This window comes from Natrix helvetica (genome assembly GCF_964273705.1).
Source record: "Natrix helvetica genome assembly, chromosome: 5".
NCBI lineage: Eukaryota > Metazoa > Chordata > Lepidosauria > Squamata > Natricidae > Natrix > Natrix helvetica.
This window is the reverse complement of record NC_138551.1, coordinates 2,033,056-2,053,659: the sequence shown is the minus strand read 5'-3', so window position 1 is coordinate 2,053,659 and position 20,604 is coordinate 2,033,056. Positions and strand designations below refer to the sequence as shown.

The following is a 20,604-nucleotide window of genomic DNA, read 5'->3' as shown; positions in this document are numbered from 1 at the left end:
GACTTTGCTTGTCAGAAGCTTCCTGGGAAGGTCAGAAATGGCAACCCTGCAACTGCCACAAAGACGTGCCGGCTGCCAGCTTTTGACTGCAGGGCTGTCATAAGTGCGAGGATAGTCATCAGTGGCTTTTTTCAGCGCAGTTGTAGCTTCGGACGACCCTTAAACAAATAGTTTTGCATCAAGGGCTGCCTGTAGATTGTCATTTGTCAGAAGAGGTGTAGGGTCCCCTGCTTGGGCGGGGGGTTGGACTAGATGACCTACAAGGTCCCTCCCAACTCTGTTAATCTGTAATCTAATCTGTAATTCGTACAGGACTTCATCTCTCCAAGGAAGAGCCTGGATCCACAAATATTTGCAAGTGATACACAGACACCCCAAAATTTACTCCTGTCCAGAAATGGGGGGGACGACTACAATTTCCCTCTTCTGCTACTTGCAATGTAGTGGATTTTGAATCCAGGGGGTGGGCACAGCTTGGAGACCTGGCTCCGTCTGGGGAGAAAACGCAGGCATCCTGTTTTGTTTTTCCTTCTCTCTCGAAAGCCAGGTGCTTCTTGAATGGGAAAAGGAAAAAAGGAAAGGGGAAAGAAAAAGAACCCAGGTCTTAAAATCTGTTTATTATTTTTCTTCCTTTTGTTTCTTCTCCTTTTCTTCGGCTTTCTCTGGCCGGGAGTTAGGAGCCGATCTGTGTTTATTATTATGTCTTTAAAAAGGAAGGAACAGAAAGATTAAAAGGGGGGAAAAAGAGGAGGATTTGTTGGGCTGGCAAGAAATGGGAGTTGGCCCAGCCTGAATTTTGGCATCTTTGCCATAGGTGTTTGTGGGGCTTTTTCATAATAATTGTGTTTGAAATGGGAAACCTGATCGTTTTGGGGACAAGGGAAGGAACGCCGCATCTAATCTGTTTCCCTTGAACAATTAAAGTCTCCAAAGAAGACATTCCAACACGCAGCAGCCCTCGGTCGCAACATCTGTCTGCCAGGCAGTCCTCGCCTTACGACTGCAATCACAGCGGGAATTTCCATGTTTAATTTCGACCACGATTGCAACGGGAATTTTCAAGCACGATGGCGGTTCTTAAGGGAACCGGGCCCAATTTCATGAACCATGGATGCACGGCAGCGAGTTGCACGGCTGTTAAGCGAATCTGGCTCCCCTCGTGGAGTTGGCTTGTCGGAAGCCGGAGAAGGAAGGTTGCAAACGGGGATCACGAGATTCTGGGGAGGCTGCAATGGTTGTTAAGTGTGAAAAACAGCCGTGAGATACTTTTTTCAGTGCAGTTGTAACTTTGAATAGAATTCTTTATTGGCCAAGTGTGATTGGACACACAAAAGGAATTTGTCTTTGGTGCAGAAGATGCTCTCAGTGGACATAAAAAGACAGGATACATTGGTCAAGAATCACAACGTACAACACTTGATGATCGTCATAGGGTACAAATAAGCAATCAGGAAACCATCAGTATCAATATAAATCGTAAGGATACAAGCCACAAAGTTACAGTCCTGCAGTCATAAGTGGGAGGAGAGGGTGATAGGAATGATGAGGAGACTAATAGTAATAGTAATGCAGCCTTAATAAAAAAATTGACCGTGTTGTAGGAATTAGTTGTTTAGCAGAGTGATGGCATTCGGGAAAACTGTCCTTGTGTCTAGTTGTTCTGGTGTGCAGTGCCCATTTTGCATCATTTTTGAGGGTAGGAGTTGAAACAATTTATGTCCAGGATGCAAGGAGTCTGTAGATATTTTCACGGCCCTTTTTTGACTCGTGCAGTGTCCAGGTCCTCAATGGAAGGCAGATTAGTAGCCATTGTTTTTTCTGCAGTTCTGATTCTCCTCTGAAGCCCGTGTCTCTCTTGTTGGGTTGCAGAGCCAAAGCAGACAGTTATAGAGGTGCAGACGCAGATAAATGGCCACTAAGTGGATGCCTGTAAGTCGAGGAATATCGGTATCAAGATAATGTCCCCTTATGTGCTCTGGTTCCTGAAAACTTTCCTGCCACAGACCTACCAATGTTCTCCAAATCGTTGGGAAGGGAGGGGGTGTTTCTCAGTCCATCCCCTAATTCATTTCAATCTTCAGCATCATCAAAAGATGCAGTGGGCAGCCACTGAGGTCTATTTTGGACCTTCTTCTGGGAGATGCCACCCAACGGGATCTCTAGGCCTCCAATCCTGCCTCCTAAAGATGCTTAGAGAAGAAGAGAAAGAAGGCATGGGATCATGTGACATTGTTTGGTGCAACTGTGGTGCCTCCAAGGAGCAGCTTAACAGAAGAATATGGTTGGAAGGGACCTTGGAGGTCTTCTAGTCCAACCCCCCTGCTCAGGCAGGACACCCTATACCATTTCAGACAAGTGGCTGTCTCTTCTTTAAAAACTTTTTTAGAGGGAGGGAGGGAGGAAGAAAGGAAGGAAGGAAGGAAAAAAGGAAGATAGGAATAACAGACTTGGGACTTTGCAGGTCTTCTAGTCCAACCCCCGCTCAAGCAGGAAACCCTATACCATTTCAGACAAATGGCTATCCAACATCTTCTTGAAGACTTCCAGTGTTGGGGCCTTCACAACTTCTGGAGGCAATTTCTGTTCCACTGATTAATTGTTCTCACTGTCAGGAAATTCCTCCTCAGTTCTAAGTTGCTTCTCTCCTTGATTAGTTTCCACCCATTGCTTCTTGTTCTGCCCTCAGGTGCCTTGGAGAATAGTTTGACTCCCTCTTCTTTGTGGCAACCCCTGAGATATTGGAAGACTGCTATCATGTCTCCCCTAGTCCTTCTTTTCATTAAACTAGACCTACCCAGTTCCTGCAACCGTTCTTCATATGTTTTAGCCCCCAGTCCCCTCATCCTCTTTGTTGCTCTTCTCTGCACTCTTTCTAGAGTCTCCACATCTTGTTTACATCGGTTTGCGACCAAAACTGGGTACCGTATTCCAGGTGTGGCCTTCCCAAGGCCTTATAGGATCTTGGGCCCAGCACGGTTCCTGAAGGGAAGGGAGATGTCTCAGGAACTTCAGAGAAGATGTGGGTGCGGTTGAGAGCCAGAAGGATGCACAAGGCAGTTGGTGGTGCAACCAGCTCGCATGGCCTTGGGGCAATGAAGGAGAATTTGTTTGCCCCTCCCTCCCTTGGCTAGAGGAGGGGGGGGGAACCTCAATGTTCTTCACCTTTCATTTTGTGGTGCAATTGTCTTCTCCCTGCCTTGAGGGGTTGCTTGTATCCTGGGGAGCGTCCAGACAAGAGTTGTGTGGTGCTTTTAATCTTGACTCATGCATGAATTGGTTTTTTCCAGGAGCTCAGATGGGAAATGCTTCACTTTCCCATGTTCTCCAAACATTTTCAAGTCCTACAATACTGTAGGAAGTTAGCACCCAGCCCTCTCCTGGAAAAATGAAATACCCTGGAAATATTGAAAAGGCAGAATATTATATTTTCCCTGGATACGAAATGGAGAAACATGTTTTCAGGAAGGAAACTGGCTTCTTAATAGCCCCCAACTTTGTCAATGGGCCATTAAAATGCCTGGGTCAGTCTATTCTACATTTACAATACAATACAATAGTAGAATTGGAAGGGACCTTGGAGGTCTTCTAGTCCAACCCCCTGCCTAGGCAGGAAACCCTATACCGTTTCGGACAAATGGCTATCCAACATCTTCTTAAAGACTTCCAGTGTTGGGGCATTCACAACTTCTGGAGGCAATTTCTGTCCCACTGATTCATTGTTCTAATTGTCAGGAAGTTTCTCCTCAGTTCTAAGTTGCTTCTCTCCTTGATTAGTTTCCACCCATTGCTTCTTGTTCTACCCTCAGGTGCCTTGGAGAATAGTTTGGCTCCCTCTTCTTTGTGGCAACCCCTGAGATATTGGAAGACTGCTATCATGTCTCCCCTAGTCCTTCTTTCTCTTAAGCTAAACATACCCAGTTCCTGCAACCGTTCTTCATATGTTTTAGTCTCCAGTCCCCTAATCATCTTTGTTGCTCTTCTCTGCACTCTTTCTAGAATCTCCACATCTTTTCTACATCGTGGCAACCAAAACTGAATGCCGTATTCCAAGTGTGGCCTTACCAAGGCCTTATAAAGTGGTATTAACCCTTCACGTGATCTTGATTCTCTCCCTCTGTTTATGCAGCCTAGAACTGTGTTGGCTTTTTTGGCAGCTGCTGCACACTGCTGGCTCATATTTAAATGGTTGTCCACTAGGACTCCAAGATCCTTTTCACAGTTACTACTACTGAGCAAGGTATCATCTATACTGTACCTGTGCATTCCGTTTTTGTTGCCTAAATGTAGAACCTTACTCTTTAGTAACATAGGTAGGATCAGCTTGCAACAGAAACTCACCACATGGCACCTGGGAACTCAACCAAGCTTGGGACTCAAAAGACACAACAATGTACAAAGTTAGCTAACACTAAACACACACATACACCGCCCTTGGGAGTCTGACAACCAATCAGAATATATATTTTTTACACAGGAAGAGGAAACAGAGAGGTGGGGGCCGAACAGAGTATAAAAAATTCCGGAATGCTCAGAAAGCCCCTTCCCCCCCTCTCTTTTCTTCTTCACCCAACATCTGGAAGGATGTGATCCCCCTTTTCTGTCCAGGAGCTCAAGCCATGGGAACCTGTCCACCATTAAACCATCTTTCCAAGCAGCCTCCATGTCTCCAGTGTCTTTCCCCCCACTTGGAGCTGAACCCAGAAGGACGTTTCTTCCAACATTACCTTACGTCCATGAAGGTACTATGTCCTTCAAAACCTTCTTCCATCTAGGTCCTAGGAATTTCTTCCCTGCAGGGATCACCAGGTGCTCCATCCCTGGAGGCTGGACTAGATGACCTCCAAAGTTCCTTTCCACTCTGTTATTCTGTGTTCTGTATGTCCAGGCATTTTGGTTCTTCTGGAGAACTTGGATGCTTGGTTCATCTAAAGGAGTCCCACCTTTGGAGCAAGCCAAAAAGACCACTTCACCCCTAACAGTGTCCTTTCACCGTGACAATTTGAAGATAGGTGGACTTCAACTCCCAGAATTCCCCCAGGTAGCATGGTGGCTGAGGAACTCTGGGAGTTGAAATCCATACATGGTGGATGAGGGATTCTGGGATTTGAAGGCCAATAGTGCTAGCTGAGGAACTTTGGGACTTGAAGTCCACACAAGCTGAATGAGGAATTCTGGGAGTTGAAGTCCACACATGGTAACTGAGGGATTCTGTGAGTTAAAGTTCACACATGTTGATTGACAAATTCTGGGAATTGAAGCTCACACATGCTGACTGGGGGATTCTGGGAGTTGAAGATCACCTATGTGGCTGGGGAACTCCACTCATGCTGACTGAGAACTCTGGGAATTGAAGTCTACACATGATAACTGTTCTGTCCCAAGCCTCTACAATATATATGGCTGCAGACTTGGCTATCTGCCACAACTAAGGAGGGAGATAAGCAACCCCTTGGCTGGGAGCCCAGAAAGATATCTCTATGAAACAAGGCTTGAACTCACGAAATTCTCCCAATCTTTCTCTAGGCCGGATCAGTAAATTGTTGTTTCCTGCAAAATTCTCCTCCCGTCGCCCAACCTATAAGCTCTCCGGGAGGGGCCAATCAGTAGCCACCTGTTCCTATTTCCTTCTGTGACCCTTTTTCCAAAGCTGCTCCCTCCTCCTCGCAGCCCTACATATACGCACATCATGGACAGCCTCCCTCTGTTCCTCCTCACTGCTCCCTGACTCTGACGCCACCTGGTGGCCAACAGGCCTCTCTAGTCCCTGCTCTGACTCCGAACATCCCCCAGAGTCTTCCTCAGCCTCCAGGGCAGTCCCATAGTGTTTATCGCTGTCAGATTCCACCAACAGCTCAGCTGGCCACTGTTGGGCCAAAACAGTAACTGAGGGATTCTGGGAGTTGAAGTCCACAGATGCTGACTGGGGGATTCTGGGAGTTGAAGTCCACATATTTTCAAGTGGCTAAAGTGGCCAAACATTGATCCAAAATGTCTTGTTTCCTAGGAGGAATGGAGAAGGCCTGAGGATCTTTTGGGACAAACAGCAAGAACCAGACTTCCTCTCCCGCTGGAACCCATGGTCCACCAATATGCCCTACACCACCTTCACGGAGCACCCAGTCAAAAATGGCTGCCCGAGGCTTAGCCCCATCTGTCAGGTGGGTCACCGAGAGACCACCTCAACCAAATGGAGGGAGGGGGGGAGGTTGCAAGGAGGAGGGGGAGTTTTATATGCCAGAGTGGTTACATTCACACTAATCCATTTTCCTTAGTTTGCAAAATAGATGGAAGGTTATAGAGTTGGGTTTGCATGTTCCCCTAACCCATGAAAAACCCAACCATGGTTAACATACACCAAGCGTCTGTTGCAAGGATAGAAGAGAAGAGAACATAACAGGACAGAAAGACTAGACTGGACTGGACTGGACTGGACTGGACTGGACTGGACTGGGCTGGGCTGGGCTGGAGTGGAGTGGAATGGAATAGAATGGAATAGAATAGAATAGAGAATGGAATGGAATGGAATAGATTAGAGAAGAGAAGAGGAGAAAAGAGAAAGAATAGACTTGACTAGAGTAGAGTAGAGTAGAGTAGAGTAGAGTAGAGTAGACTAGGGGAGGGGAGGATAGGATAGGATAGGATAGAATAGAATAGAATAGAGAATGGAATGGAATAGATTAGAGAAGAGAAGAGAAGAGGAGAGGAGAGGAGAGAAGAGAAAGAATAGACTTGACTAGAGTAAACTAGACTACACTAGACTAGGGTAGGGTAGGGTAGGATAGAATAGAATAGAGAATGGACTGGACTGGACTGGACTGGAATAGAATAGAATAGAATAGCAGAGTTGGAAGGGAGCTTCTAGTCCAACCCCCTACTTAGGCAGGAAACCCTACAGCAGCGATGGCGAACCTTTTTTGGCTCGCATGCCACAACTGGGGGGAGCGCAGGGGGGTCGTGTGCGGGCATGCCGCACCCATAATGCAATGCGTGACCCCCCATTTTTACATGCTTTTTTCGCCCTCCCCAGGCTCCAGAGGCTTTATAGGAGCCTGGGGAGGGCGAAAAGAGCCTCCCCCGGAGGCCCTCCGGAGGCTTCAGGGACCGTCCGGAGGCTTCCCTGACGCCTTCGGAGCACTTAAAACGACCCTCCGAGCAAACCGGAAGTGACTTCGCGTGCCCTGACAAATGGCTCCGCGTGCCACCTGTGGCACGCGTGCCATAGGTTCGCCATCAATGCCCTACAGCATTTCAGACAAATGGGTCTGATACTTAACCATAAACTAAACAAACTTGGTTAGCTAGTATGGGTGTGTTCATACATCCTGCTTAATCTATACCTGTAAAGACATTTGTCCCAAGTTCACCCCATCATTGAACCACAATTAACCCATCAAGTTGGGATCACGCAGTAGAAAATAATCTGGATTAGGTAATAGTATCCTAATTTAGCCTTTACTACTTGACCTAGTTGAGAGAATTGTGAGAAGAGAAACAAATATTTTGCAGGAGGAACAAGTTTTCAGCTTCGAATCTCTGCATTTGCAGTGCGCAGAACATTTGAAAGACAAGGAATTCTTCCACCTTTCATTTTAAGAAGAGACTGGAGAGCCGCTTGTCTGGAAGGATATGGGGGTCTCCTGCTTGATCAGGGGGCTGGACTAGAAGACCTCCAAGCCCCCTCACAGCTCTATTCTGATTAAAGCAGCCAAGGTTGGACCCCCCTGTGCTAGAGGTTGGCCATGCCATACAGTCTCTGTTCCTGGAGCTTTGGGCCTGTAGCTGCATCTTTTTCTGCAAGTTCCTTGTGCAAGAATTCTATATAGTTGTTGTTAGTCATGGAGTCCTGTCTGACCCATCGCGACCCCCTGGACCACGTTCCTCCAGGCCTTCCTGTCCTCTACTATCCTCTGGAATCCATTTAAGCTCACAGCCTCACTCCAACTGCTTCAGTGACTCCATCCAGCCTCCTCCTTCTCTGCCGTCCCCTTCTTCTTCTTCTTTTGTCTTCCATCATTCCCAGCATGAGGCTCTTCTCCAGGGAGTCCTTTCTTCTCCTTATGTGGCCAAAGTACTTGAGTTTCCTCTTCAGGATCTGGCCTTCTAAAGAGCAGTCATTGTTGATCTCCTCCAGGACTGACCGGTTGGATGGCCTTGCAGTCCAAGGGACTCAATGCAGAAGTCTTCTCCAGCACCAGAGTTCAAAGGCCTCCATTCTTTGGCGCTCAGCCTTCCTTATGGTCCAACCTTCACAGCCATCCATTGCAACTGGGAAAACCATAGGCCTATGCCCCCCCCAATCCTTCCCCCCTCACTTGATACCCCTCCTCCCTGTAAGAAAGAAAAGCCCCACGTGTTCCCTCCAGCCGAAAGACTTGATCTCAAAGACTACTTCTTGCTTGCTGTTTTTCTCTCCTAAAATGGGTGAGATCCGGTTACTAATTCTCTCCTAAGCCAAATTGCAGATGGGAAGATACGTGGCTGGGGAGGAGGGGGGATGTTTGCATCCCACAACATGTGTGCTCTTTCTCTCCGGCACACACACACACACACACATTTTCAGGCTGTTTACTTGCTCCTGGCTCCTTCCCTTGGTGGCCAGAGGCAAGCTCGCCTGACCAATAACCAGCAAAGACATTTATGACGACAAACGATGAGAGAAGCTTATGAAAACTTGGTTTCTCTCCAAGGTTCTGATCCAAAATATCCCCTTCTTTATATCACTCTGTCCCCAGCACCGCATGCCTCCGTGTTCCCCATTAGCTGAGCTGCTATGAGGTTACACGCTTCCTGACCTCCCCCTACCTATTTCCTGCTACATACTAAATCAGGGGTCTCCAACCTTGGCAACTTTAAGCCTGGAGGACTTCAACTTCCAGAATTCCCCAGCCAGCAAAGCTGGCTGGGGAATTCTGGAAGTTGAAGTCCACCAGGCTTAAAGTTGCCAAGGTTGGAGACCCCCTGTCCCAAATCATACATCCCCACATCCATTAAAACGAGGAGGTAGCTTATGCAAATAATATTCTTCGGCTAATTAAACATGCTCCGTTGCTTGTTTTGAGTAGTGGGGCACTTTAAAAAAACGGATTCTTGTGTAGGAAGTTAAAAGCCCTCCCCTCCCCTAGAAAAATGAAATATCCTGGGAAATATTGAAAAAGGCAGAATGTTATATTTCCCTGGATCAGAAATGGAGAAACATGTTTTTAGGCAGGAAACAGAGTCACTCTTAATAGCCTTTCTCAATGGGCCATTAAAAGGCCTGAGCCAGTCTCTTCTACATAACAAAAATGTCAGGTTTCGAAAGATGCTCTAATTAATTCATGAGCTTCGAGCCAAGTTTCAAAAGAAACCCAGTCATTTATCAGGGACACCATTTCGGCAGTGCCCCACTGCAGTCTCATCTGACCTCATTTTAATTATGGCTGAATTCCCCCCTTCACTTGAAGGCTGAGCACCAAAGAATGGAGGCCTTTGAACTCTGGAGCTGGAGAAGACTCCTGCACTGAGTCCCTTGGACTGCAAGGCCATCCAACCGGTCAGTCCTGGAGGAGATCCACCCTGACTGCTCTTTAGAAGGCCAGATCCTGAAGAAGAAACTCAAATACTTTGTTAAGTGAGTTTTGACCACTTTTACGACCTTGCCACAGTTGTTAAGTGGATCACGGCAGTTGCTTGTAGGGAAGGCTGTCTCCTGCCTTGAGCCAGGGGTTGGACTAGAGGATCTCCGAGCTCCCTTTCAGACCTAGGATGCTATGTTCTTTGAAGCCGCAAGGCCTTTGGAAAAAGCAGCAATTTTACCCATTTATTCTTAGAACTCAAAGCTGCCCAAAAAAGAAAGAACATTTTTTTTAAAAAAAACACCTCCGATTGTTATGGTCCGAGCGTTTTAATTTTCACTTAATGATCCCGATTTTGGGTTTTTTTTTAATGGTTCTGCCATTTGAGCTGTAGTGTTGTGCTCTGGATGTTTTATTTCAGGAGACCGCAGAGAATAAACTGAATCCTGATAGTTTAGAAGCCGAATAAATAAATAAAAGAGTAAATAAATAAAAGAGAAAGTTGAGCTGAGCAGAGGGGGGGTGGGGGTGGAAGTGTTGGAGAGAATCTGCCAAAAACATTGAAAAAACATAGAAAATGGTAGCTGAAAGCTTTCACAGAACAGAACAGAATAATAGAGTCGGAAGGGACCTTCTAGGTCATCTAGTCTAACCCACCCACCCAAACAGGAAACCCTGCACCATGTCTGACAGGTGGCAGTCCAGCCTCTTCTTGAAAGCTTCCAATGAAGGATGAAGCACCCACAACGTCTGAAGACAACTTCTGTTTCATTGAATATACAGTAGAATACCACAGTTGGAAGGGACCTTGGAGGTCATCTAGTCCAACCCCACACCCAAGTAGAAGACACTACTCCATTTCTGACAGACGGCGGTCCAGTCTCTTCTTAAAAGCTTCCCGTGATGAAGCTCCCACAACGACCAGCTTTACAGACAGTCCTCGACTTATGACCACAACCCAGCCCTAAATTTCCACTGCTAAGGGAGAGAGTTATGAAGCAAGCTTTGCCCCATTTTACAACCTTCCTTGCAACGGCTGTTAAGCGAATGAGGAAACTCAAGCCTCGGAGTCTTCTATTGTTGGGGGTGTTACTTGGAACTCTGACACCCTGCAGTTGCTCAGTGGATGACACGGTCGTTAAGTGAATCTGGCTTCCTTATTGACTTTGCTCGTCAGAAGGTCACCAAAGGGGGATCGCGTGACTCCGTCATAAATCCAAGTCAGTTGCCAAGCGTGATCTGAATTCTGATCATGTGACTCTGGGGAGGCTGCAGCGCTCGTAAGCGTAAAAAGGCGGCCATAAGTCGCTTTTTACACATTCGTCGTAACTTCAAATGACGGTTGTAAGTCGGGGGATCCCTGCAGTGCTAAGTAAGCTTAGCATGTTCTGTGAAAGGCCGCACAAGCGTGCTGTCGTTAACTGGATTTTGAAATTTAAGACCTCTGTTCTAACGGTTTACGTGGCACTTTTACGGAAGGAATGTCAGCCAGATAAGCAGCATGTAAGTGTAATAAGAGAGGGATGTGGTGGCTCAGTGGCTAAGATGCTGAGTTTGTCGATCAGAAAGGTCAGCAGTTTGATGGTTCGAATCCCGAGCACTGCGTAACGGAGGGAGCTCCCGTGACTTGTCCCAGCTTCTGGCAACCTAGCAGTTCAAAAGCACTTACAATACAATACAAATACAATCACAATACAATAGCAGAGTTGGAAGGGACCTTGGAGGTCTTCTAGTCCAACCACCTGCCTAGGCAGGAAACCCTATACCGTTTCAGACAGATGGCTATCCAACATCTTCTTAAAGACTTCCAGTGTTGGGGCATTCACAACTTCTGGAGGCAATTTCTGTTCCACTGATTACTTGTTCTCACTGTCATGAAGTTTCTCCTCAGTTCTAAGTTGCTTCTCTCCTTGATTAGTTTCCACCCATTGCTTCTTATACAATACAATAGCAGAGTTGGAAGGGACTTGGGAGGTCTTCTAGTCCAACCCCCTGCCTAGGCAGGAAACCCTATACCGTTTCAGACAAATGGCTATTCAACATCTTCTTAAAGACTTCCAGTGTTGGGGCATTCACAACTTCTGGAGGCAATTTCTGTCCCACTGATTCATTGTTCTAACTGTCAGGAAGTTTCCCTCTTAATTCTAAGTTGCTTCTCTCCTTGATTAGTTTCCACCCATTGCTTCTTGTTCTGCCCTCAGGTGCCTTGGAGAATAGCTTGACTCCCTCTTCTTTGTGGCAACCTCTGAGATATTGGAATAATGCTATCATGTCTCCCCTAGTCCTTCTTTCTCTTAAGCTAAACATACCCAGTTCCTGCAACCGTTCTTCATATGTTTTAGTCTCCAGTCCCCTAATCATCTTTGTTGCTCTTCTCTGCACTCTTTCTAGAGTCTCCACATCTTTTTTACATCGTGGCGACCAGAACTGAATGCAGTATTCCAAGTGTGGCCTTACCAAGGCATTATAAAGTGGTATTAACACTTCACGTGATCTTGATTCTATCCCTCTGTTGATGCAGCCTAGAACTGTGTTGGCTTTTTTGCCAGCTGCTGCACACTGCTGGCTCATATTTAAATGGTTGTCCACTAGGACTCCAAGATCCCTTTCACAGTTACTACTACTGAGCAAGGTATCACCTATACTGTACCTGTGCATTCCGTTTTTGTTGCCTAAATGTAGAACCTTACTCTTTTCACCATTGAATTTCATTTTATTAGATAGTGCCCAATGTTCAAGTTTGTCAAGATCCTTCTGTATTTTAAGCCTGTCTTCTGGAGTGTTGGCTATTCCTGCCAGCTTGGTATCATCTGCAAATTTGATGAGTTTCCCATTTATTCCCTCATCCAAATCATTGATGAAGATGTTGAAGAGTACTGGGCCTAAAACAGAGCCTTGGGGTACTCCACTGCATACCTCCCTCCATGTAGATGCAGTTCCATTGAGGACTACACATTGAGTGCGGTTGGTCAGCCAGTTATGAATCCATCTGGTGGTGATGCTGTCCAACCCACATTCTTCTACTTTATCTAGTAGTAGGTTATGGTCTACCTTATCAAATGCCTTACTGAAGTCCAAGTAAACTATATCAACGGCATTCCTCTGGTCCACTAATTTTGTCACTTTGTCAAAGAATGCAATAAGATTAGTCTGGCATGATCTGTTTTTGACAAATCCATGTTGACTTTTGGCTATTACTTTGTTTACTTCTAGGTGTTCGCTAATTCGTTGCTTGATTATTTTTTCCAGAATCTTTCCTGATATTGAGGTCAGGCTGATAGGTCTGTAGTTTCCTGGATCTATTTTTCCCCCTTTTTTGAAGATGGGAACCACATCAGCTCTTTTCCAGTCCTCTGGTAGTTCCCCGGTGCTCCAGGATCTCTGAAAGATATAATTCAGTGGTTCTGAGATCTCGTCTGCCAGTTCTTCAGAACCCTGGGGTGCAATCCATCCGGTCCTGGTGATTTGAATTCGTCTAGGGTAGACAGGTGCTCACTTACCATTTTCTTCCCTATTTCAACTTGTGTTCCTAATCTGATTTTTGTGGTGCTGCTTTTGATAGGTTGGACTGTTTTATCCCTTTGTGTAAAGACAGATGCAAAACATGAGTTAAATAGTTCTGCTTTCTCCCTGTTGCTTGTCACTTTCTTGCCACTTTCTCCCAGCAATGGACCGATTGTTTCCTTAACTTTTTTCTTGTTTTTAACATGTTGGAAGAAGCTTTTTTTGTTAATTTTTACTTTTGTGGCAAGTCTTTCTTCATTGTGAGCCTTAGCTTTCCTCATTTCATCTTTACAGGCTCGGGCTATTTGCTGATATTCTGCCTTAGTTATGTCCCACTCTTTCCCCTTTTTATACTTATCTTTTTTGTCTTTCAATTTGTCAGAGAGTTCTTTATGCAGCCATGCTGGTTTCTTTTGGGAGCTGTTATTTTTCTTCTTCATTGGTATTGTGTGCTAGACTGGGCTTTTGTAATGTCATCTTTCAAAATTTCCCAAGCTTCTTGAGTTGTTTTCCCCTTGAGGATTCTCATCCATGGAATTTTTCCCAAGCTCTCTCTAAGTTTATTGAAATTAGCTTTCTTAAAGTCCAAGACTCTAGTTTGACTTTGTTCTACTACTTTTGTTTGGATAATGTTGAATTCCAATATTGCATGGTCACTTGCCCCCAGGGTTCCTATGGCTTCAACACCTTTTATCATTTCCTCTCTGTTAGTGAGAATTAAGTCCAATATGGCTGATCCCCTTGTTCCCTTCTCTACTTTTTGGGAAACAAAGTTGTCTGCTAGGTTTGTTAGGAACCTGTTGGATCTTCCACTTGGTGCAGAGTTTGTTTCCCAGTTGATGTCAGGGTAGTTAAAATCCCCCACTACTATTGTGGTGTGCTTCCTACATACCTTAGTTAGCTGACTAGCAAAAAGTTCATCTACTTCCTCTGCTTGGTTGGGTGGCCTGTAGTATAGACCTATGGCAATGTCATTTCCCCCACAACCTTTAATATTGACCCAAATGCATTCAAGAAGTTCTCATCATTGTTGTGCTCTATTTCTGTAGAGAGGTAGTTATTTCTTATATATAGTGCAACTCCACCTCCTCTTTTATTTGGTCTATTTCTTTTAAATAATTTAAATCCTTCTAGCTGTATGTTCCATTTGTCGGTTTCATCCCACCAAGTTTCTGTAATGGCAACAATATCGTATCTGCCCTCATTTACTTGAACTTAAGAAATGCGAATAGAGAAATAGGATTCGTCATGCCGGCCACGAGACGTCTTCGGATGGTGCTGGCTCTTCGGTTTTGAAACAGAGGTGAGCACCGCCCCATAGAGTTGGGAATGACTAATACATAGGTGCGAGGGGAACCTTTGCCTTTAAGTGCAAGAAACAAACAAACAAACAAACAAACTTATATTCTGCTTATCTCGCAGACAATCCTTCCGTAAAAGTGCCACGGGAAACATTTAGAACGGGGGTCTTAAATTTTAAAATCCAGTTAAAGCAAAAACAGCTGCATGGGTGTTCAGGAGCGAGCGAGCAAGACAGGGGTCAGCGTAGGTCGCCTGTCAAGTGCTTTGCTCCATTTCCATCCAGAGAGGGACCCCCCCCTTCCTCCCCCCTCCCCCCCCATCTGCTTCTGTCTCAGTTTATCCTCGAGAACTGGGCTGCTTTCCAGTTGTCCATCCGTCGTTGTGGGGTGTGTAACTCAACCCCTTTGTGTTCCTGGCATGGAGAGGATGTTTTAGTGCATTCGATCGCTCCCTCCCTCCTTCTCTCTCTCTCCAAGCTGTTTTTAAACCTGGGCATGAAAAATATCCTTTGCATGCAAGAGACGCGTTCGCAAGTGTTTGGCAACAACACCCTTCTGCCCCCTACCCCCCCCAAAAAAATCTGGGAGGGTCCCAGCTGTGTTATGATGGAGAGGTGGCTGAAGGACATCACTAGATCCCTCTCATATGGAGGGATCCGGTTTCTGGAGTTGTTTGTCGGAGATGTTCTCGTAAGCCATAAGTTCTCCTGCTCCGTTCCATTCCAAGTTTGCAACAGAACTTTTAAAAAGGGACTTTCCCCCCCCCACACACTTATGGTGACTGTAGCAACCCTGTGGTCCTGTGTTGAAAATTCAGACCCTTGGCCACTAATAACGGAATAAGAGTTGGAAGGGACCTTAGAGGTCTTGTAGTCCAACCCCCTGCTCAAGCAGCAGACTGCAGATCATTTCAGGTGATTCAAATGATCCAGTCTCTTCTTAAAAGCCTCCGGTGATGGGGCAGCCACGACTTCTGGGGTCAAGCAGTTCATTGTTCTCACTGTCAACTGACTCGTATTTATGACGGTCACAGTGTCCCGGGGTCACATGATCCCCTTTTGCATCTGATAAACAAAATCAAAGGGGAAGCCGGATTCACTTAACAACTGTGGCACAAAAGATCGGATAATGAGGCAAGACTCCTCTCACTTAGCAACAGTGATGGTTGTCTCACTTAGCAACAGAAATTTTGGACCGAACTGTGGTCATAAGTGGAGGGCTACCTCTAGTTCTCCAGGGAAATGCAGGCAGGAATTTCCCAAGCAGGCGCCTTCCAGAAGAATACAATGTGTAAGCTGGAAGGGGCCCTTCAGAGGTCATCTAGTTCAACCCCCTGCTCCAGGTAGGAATGTAATTAAATCATTTGTGACCAAAGGTTCCCAGTTTATCCTTCCTCAACTCTGAATCAATGTGGTTTCCTCATTGACTTTGCTTTGGTCGTAAAAGGGAATCACCCAACCGTCATAAATATGAGTCAGTCGCTAAGCGTCTGAGTTTTGATCACATGACCACAGAAATATTACAATGGTCGTAAGTGTGAGGGCTGGTCATAAGTGCCCCTTTTTCAGTGCCGTTGTAACTTTGAACGGTCACCAAACAAATGGTCATAAGTCAAGGACTTCCCAGGAAGGGGGTTGGACTAGAAGACCTCTAAGGTCCTTTCCAACTCCGTTATTTTGTATTCTGTACTACAATGAGACTATAAAAAATTGTCTGAAATGAGAATCACCCATTTTCTTTGTATGTTTCCTTTCTTCTTTTTTCCCTCTCTGTATACTGTGCCTTTTAATATTGCATTACTTTTAGTTTTGCATTTTTAAACTTCAACATTGATTAAAACAATGACAATTAATCTCCTCTAATTATCTAAAATGATAATTACCTATCTTTATTTCCCCCCTCCTTTTGGTTCTGCCTTTTTTTATTTTTGCTACATCTTTCAGGGGTTTTTCTGCATTTTAAAAACCCAATAGAAATGATTATTAAAAATGATGATTAATCTTACTTAATTACCTAAAATGATAATTACCTTCTTTGTTTATATTCTCCACTTTTTTCTCTCACAATTTTTTTAGCTGATACTTTATCTTTTCATTTTTAAACTCCCCCCCACCCCTTATCCAATTATTTAAAATAACCATGAATTATTTCTTTTTTTAAAAATTTCTCTCTCTCTTTTTCCTTTCTGCATTGTTTCTTTTATATATATATATTTTTAGTTGGCATTAGTTTTAATATTTGCACTTTTAAGCTCCAGTAAGAGGAAAAACAATTTAAAAAAAAGGATAATTAACCCTGTCTGGGAAATATTGCAAGGAAGAGGGGAAATAGATTATCTTGTTTATTTGCAGGTTTCTGCTTTCAAGGCTCAGCTGGTCCAAGCTGTGGAGAATGCCCAAGAAATGGCCCCTGCGCCAGGCTGGATTCCCGGGGTGGTTTTGGTGAGCGAGCCCATCCGCATTCAGACCTACACTGGAGTGATGGCCTTTTTTGGAAACCAAAATAAACTGGGATATTGCCTCGCTCGGGGCAGCATCGGATTCTGATCTGGACGTTTTCCCTCCAGATTTCTTTCTTTCTTTCTTCTTTCCCTCCCTCCCTCCATCTCTTACATATTTCTTTTTCTTTATTTTCTTTCTTCCTTCATTCTTTTTTCTTCATTTTTTTCTTCTGTTCCCTTTCCCTTCCCCTTTGTTTTCATTCCATCTCCTTCCTCTTCCTCCCTCCCTTCTTTCCTTCTTGCATCTTCTTTCTTCCTTTCCCTTTCTTTTCATTCCACCTCCCTGCTTCCTTCCTTTCTTTTTTCTCCTTCCTTCCATCTCTTTCTTTCTTTCTTTCTTTCTTTCTTTCTTTCTTTCTTTCTTCTTCCCTTCCCTCTGTTTTTTACTTACTTGTTTCCTTTTCTTTTTCTTCCTTCCTTCTTCCTTCCTTTATCTTTTTTCTTCCTTACCCTTTCTTTCATTCCATCTCCTTCCTCCCTCCTTCCCTCCTCCCTTCTTTCCTTCCTTCCTTCTTTCCTCCCAAACCTGGTGGAATGAGATGTCAGAGAAAGAGAATTAGGTTACAGGCAGTCCTCAATTTACGACTACAATTGGGGGCTGAATTTCCGTTGCTAAGCGAAGCAGCTGTGATGTGCAACTCTCCTGGTTTTGCTACTCAGATGGTCCTTGATTTACAACCATTCATTTAATGGCTGTTTAGTGGCCAAAGTTTAGATGATCCTGAAAAGAGTGACTTGTGACCGTTTTTCACCCTTACGACCGTTGCTGCATTCCCAATGGTCACCGGATCAACATTCAGAGCCTTGCCATCTGACTCATATTTATGACGGCCACAGAGTCCCGGCAGCATCCCCTTTGCGACAAACAAAGTCAAGGGAGAAGGCCGGATCCACTTAACTTCAGAACTGCAGTGATTCACTTCGCAAGGAGCAAAAGAAAGGTTGTGAAATGGAGCACAAGACACTTCACAACTACCTTGTTTCACAACAGAAATGTTAGCCTCAAGGTTCTTGTAGCCATCAAATCTCGCCAACTTGATTAGGACCAGCAGGCTCTCAACGTGAATCTGAACCCTGGTCCTGAGTTCGAATGCTACTTCTGACACTCACTTCTGACACGTAACCAGCTAGGTAAAAGCCCCAGAGATTGCATTCACACGGCAGAGAGTCCCTTGCGTGTGGGGCAACCTGGCTTGCTTTCTGATGGAGTGGTGTTTGTGATACACTCCCCAAGTCTTCAAGGGACTGTGGCAATTCCCCACGGCCAACTGGCCTTGGCCAACTCATTGCAAGACAACTCGACATGGCCGTCTTGCCACAGGAAGGAAGGAGGGAAGGAAGGAAGGCAGTCAAAAATTAAGGAAGGAAGGGATGAGGAGAATGAGAAGGGAAGGAGGGAAGGAAGGAAGGAAGATGGGATGGAGGAAGAAAGAAAGATGGAAGGGAGGGAGGCAGAAAGAAAGATGGGAGGGAGGGAGGGAGGAAGACAAAAATTGAGGAAGGAAGGAATGAGAAGAGAAGGAGAAGGAAAGGAAGGAAGGAAGATCCTTCTGAAGGGAGGGAGGCAGAAAGAAAGATGGGAAGGAGGAAGGAAGGAAGGGAAGGAAGGAAGACAAAAAATTGAGGAAGGAAGGCATGAGAAGAGAATGAGAAGGGAAGGAAGGAAGAATGAATCTAAAATGTAGCGGAAGGATGCAAAAGGAGGGACAGAAGAATGAAATGTGAATGGCAAAAATTAAAATAATTTTTATTTATTTTAAATACTTCAATAGAAATGTTAAATTGTCCCACAGCAGGTTGGCCATGGAAAATTGGCTGTGGCAAATTGGCAAGTTGTCCCATTCCAAGACTTCAACGTGATGTGCCAAACCAGAAATGGATCCCTTAATTTAAGTTGCATGTGTGAATGAAGCTTTTCCGGGCATTTTTCTTGCTAAATCTCTTGGGCTAATTTGCTTTGCCCAGCCAGGGGTTTTCTGGACAACTTGGACTACAATTCCCCTCAGCTTTTGCTCAGGATATGGGATTTACTCTATTGCAACAAATGGGTTAACAACTTAGGGAAAAGCTGATTAAAGATTATTGTGTTCTTCATTAAAATAATAACTCTTACTGTAGTGATAACATGACATAAATTCTTCATCCAAGTTTACTTGACATTTGAATGACTCATGTCTTGAAAAGGCTTGCAGAATCTAGAAATAGATTAAACATTTCTGCAAATGGGGAAGAAAGAATTTGCTAGGGAACTCATTACAATAAAATAACTAATTTTCTAATTTAGCTGGGATCTCTGTGGTTTTATTTTCTTCAGTCAAACATGTATTTCTTGCAGCTTTAACTCTGGAAGTTTGATGCTTTGTCTGGGTTTATTTTTAATTTGCGTAGCACATTTTTAAAATAAATGACAATAATAAACTTGTAATGTATTATCAACAATTGTTATTATTTTTGTCTTTCTTGTCAACAATTATTATGATTATGGTTGATTGCACAGACAGCCAGATGTTTAGACTGCATTTGGCATTTTAGTCCACCTATTGAGTCCCTCCCCAAGGACCTGGGATGGACAGATGTGGATGTTTGATGGTGTTAAAGGGATTGTCACAAGATGTAAGCTATTCTGAGTCAAACTGCCTTTTGCAATTGACTGAGGGTCAATGCCGTTGGTAGAATAGAATGTGAAAGGACTTGGAGGTCTTCTAGTCCAACCCCCTGCCCAGGCAGGAAACCCTATAACGTTTCAGACAAATGGCTATCCAACATCTTCTTAAAGACTTCCAGTGTTGGGGCATTCACAACTTCTGGAGGTAATTTCTGTTCCACTGATTAATTTTCTCACTGTCAGGAAGTTTCTCCTCAGTTCTAAGTTGCTTCTCTCCTTGATTAGTTTCCACCCATTGCTTCTTGTTCTACCCTCAGGTGCCTTGGAGAATAGTTTGACTCCCTCTTCTTTGTGGCAACCCCTGAGATATTGGAAGACTGCTATCATGTCTCCCCTAGTCCCTCTTTTCATTCAACTAGACCTGCTCAGTTCCTGCAACCGTTCTTCCTATGTTTGAGCCTCCAGTCCACTAATCCTCTTTCTTGCTCTTCTCTGCACTCTTTTTAGAGTCTCAACATCTTTTCTACATCGTGGTGACCAAAACGGAATGCCGTATTCCAAGTGTGGCCTTACCAAGACCTTACAAAGTGGTATTAACCCTTCACGTGATCTCGATTCTATCCTGATTCTATGAAACTCAGTCAACTGAACATTTAAAAATGTATCACAAATATCATGGTGCAGATAGTTGAGACAGGTGGCTGCCAGCATCTATATTATTATATACTTTATTCATTAAACATGAATCTCAGCCAACTGAACATTGAAAAATGCATTACAAATACCAGTGACTGGGGCCAATGGTTGATACGGTTTGCTGCCAGCGTCCTAGGGATCAACCAAGGACCTTCTTAAAATATAAGATGTTCCAAGTAGCGCAGTTTTTTGCAGTTCCACTGGTGTTATTGCAGGAAGCTGCAATTTGTGGCTGTATCTTGTAAAATTCTTGGACATGGTGCCAAGTGCCCCGATGACAATGGGTATCCCTGTTACATGCTTCATCCATAGCCGTGTAGTTTCGATGGCCAGATCGCGATATTTCATGATTTTTTCTAGTTCTTTTTCTTCGACTCTGGAATCTCCAGGAACAGCGATATCAATAAAATGCACACTTCGGCCCTCTACAACCGTGATCTCTGG

General features: G+C 44.6%; 1 protein-coding gene and 1 long non-coding RNA gene across 3 annotated transcripts in view; one reads left to right on the top strand and one right to left on the bottom strand.

The window, feature by feature from the left end:
* Positions 1-17,236, top strand: part of TPRG1 (tumor protein p63 regulated 1) — a 44,723-nt gene extending 27,487 nt beyond the window's left edge. For both annotated transcript variants that reach the window (XM_081956141.1, XM_081956142.1), the window contains exons 5-6: positions 6,005-6,158; positions 16,711-17,236. In XM_081956141.1, coding sequence (XP_081812267.1) covers positions 6,005-6,158; positions 16,711-16,905 — 349 coding nt within the window. In that variant the 3' untranslated portion in view covers positions 16,906-17,236. The remainder of the gene's footprint in view (positions 1-6,004; positions 6,159-16,710) is intronic.
* LOC309393677 lies at positions 17,036-19,290 on the bottom strand. Its single transcript, XR_014175630.1, has 2 exons — positions 17,386-19,290; positions 17,036-17,310 (listed from the first exon to the last, which is right to left on the bottom strand). It is a non-coding gene; the product is annotated as an uncharacterized lncRNA (long non-coding RNA).
* Positions 19,291-20,604: the final 1,314 nt, after the last annotated feature.